This window comes from Didymella exigua, assembly GCF_010094145.1.
Source record: "Didymella exigua CBS 183.55 unplaced genomic scaffold M421scaffold_100, whole genome shotgun sequence".
NCBI classification, from domain to species: Eukaryota; Fungi; Ascomycota; class Dothideomycetes; order Pleosporales; family Didymellaceae; genus Didymella; species Didymella exigua.
In genome coordinates, this window is record NW_022984874.1 from 1 (window position 1) to 1,248 (window position 1,248).

Below are 1,248 nucleotides of genomic sequence, written 5' to 3' on the forward strand. Positions count from 1 at the left end.
AACGTCTTGCTTGCCTAGCACCTGCTGCAGCCCCCGCTGGATCGCTTCCGCCCGCGCGTCTGCAACCCAGACCTCCTTCTCTCTCGGCAGCCCAGCGAGCCCTGACAACATGCTGATGCTCATCGGCCTCTTCGCTATCCTGCTCGGCCCCACGTACTTCGTGCTGCTGCTGTCCACCCCTAAGAAGCGGTGCCATGCTACGCTCAGCAGCCGGAACGCATTGATCGACCGCACTCTGAGATGCTTCACAATATCCATCAGCACGCTGTAGTTGCCTACGCCTATTGCAGTTGTGCGCGAGTTTTGCAGCTTAAGAATGTCTTTACTGTTGTTACCCACTTCTGCCTCTTCCATCTCTCCTACGTTGTCTTGACAGCCCTTGCTGAACAACTCTCCCACATACACCTGGCTAATCCCCACCGCTGCGTGCCGGTAGTCGAGCGTGTGCAGCGGCACTCCAAGCCTCTTACCAGTCTCTCGCCGCAGTATCCTCGTGAGCTGGCCAGTGTCCTACGCGCCCTGCGCATTGTGCCACACGTAGTCGCTGTAGTTCCCCCTAAGCACCTGCAGCGTCAGATACTCCTTAAACAGCTGCATGTGCACTAAGTACAATGCCATCACCTGCCCTAGCTGCAGTGACAAGAAGCGCAGCACAATCTTTAGCTTGTCCTACTACAACTACAACTTGTAATAGTAGACAACTATTATTACCTGCCTATCTATAACAAAGATATTATAGTCTTATAGTACACTATTATAGTGTTAAATTATTATAATCTAGCTGCATGTCTTGCACTGCGCACTATTAAGTAGCTTTTCCTAGCTCTTCTATTAGCTGCGTAGGCTCTTCTAGGAGCTTAATTGCGCTTAGAGTAACAGTCTTAAATTAAGTAAAGCGCTTAAGTATCTGTTGCTGTAGCGCAGCAGATGCAGCATAATATTTGCGGAGATGCACATCAAGACTTACAACCACTATACAGTGCTGCTTGCAAACAATAACGCTAAAGCCTTTAAGAAAGCAGAAAATGTGTGGTATTTGCGCCTCCTAGGCGACAGTGCCTGGTGCAGGTGGCGTTAGCGTACGTAGCTGTACATCAAGCTTTGATAACACAACCTTAGGGTTATGTGGGGCTAGCCTAGCGCCTCAAAACCCTGTGTGAACATTCTCTAGTGTAAACGTCCTCTTAAAAGCTACTTTAAAGGCTGGTAGGAAGGTTTCTTTGTTGATATGGTAGATGCGGCTGCGTG

General features: G+C 49.5%; 1 protein-coding gene across 1 annotated transcript; it reads left to right on the forward strand.

Annotated features, from left to right (window-relative positions):
* Positions 1-732, forward strand: M421DRAFT_427190 (uncharacterized protein). Its single transcript, XM_033594600.1, has one exon. It carries the CDS (start codon positions 110-112, stop codon positions 269-271), a length of 162 nt encoding a protein of 53 aa, XP_033442443.1. The 5' UTR covers positions 1-109; the 3' UTR covers positions 272-732.
* Positions 733-1,248: the final 516 nt, after the last annotated feature.

Bases quoted from the DNA above. Each gene is read 5' to 3' on its own strand.
- M421DRAFT_427190 (XM_033594600.1), top strand. From the start codon at position 110: ATGCTGATGCTCATCGGCCTCTTCGCTATCCTGCTCGGCCCCACGTAC.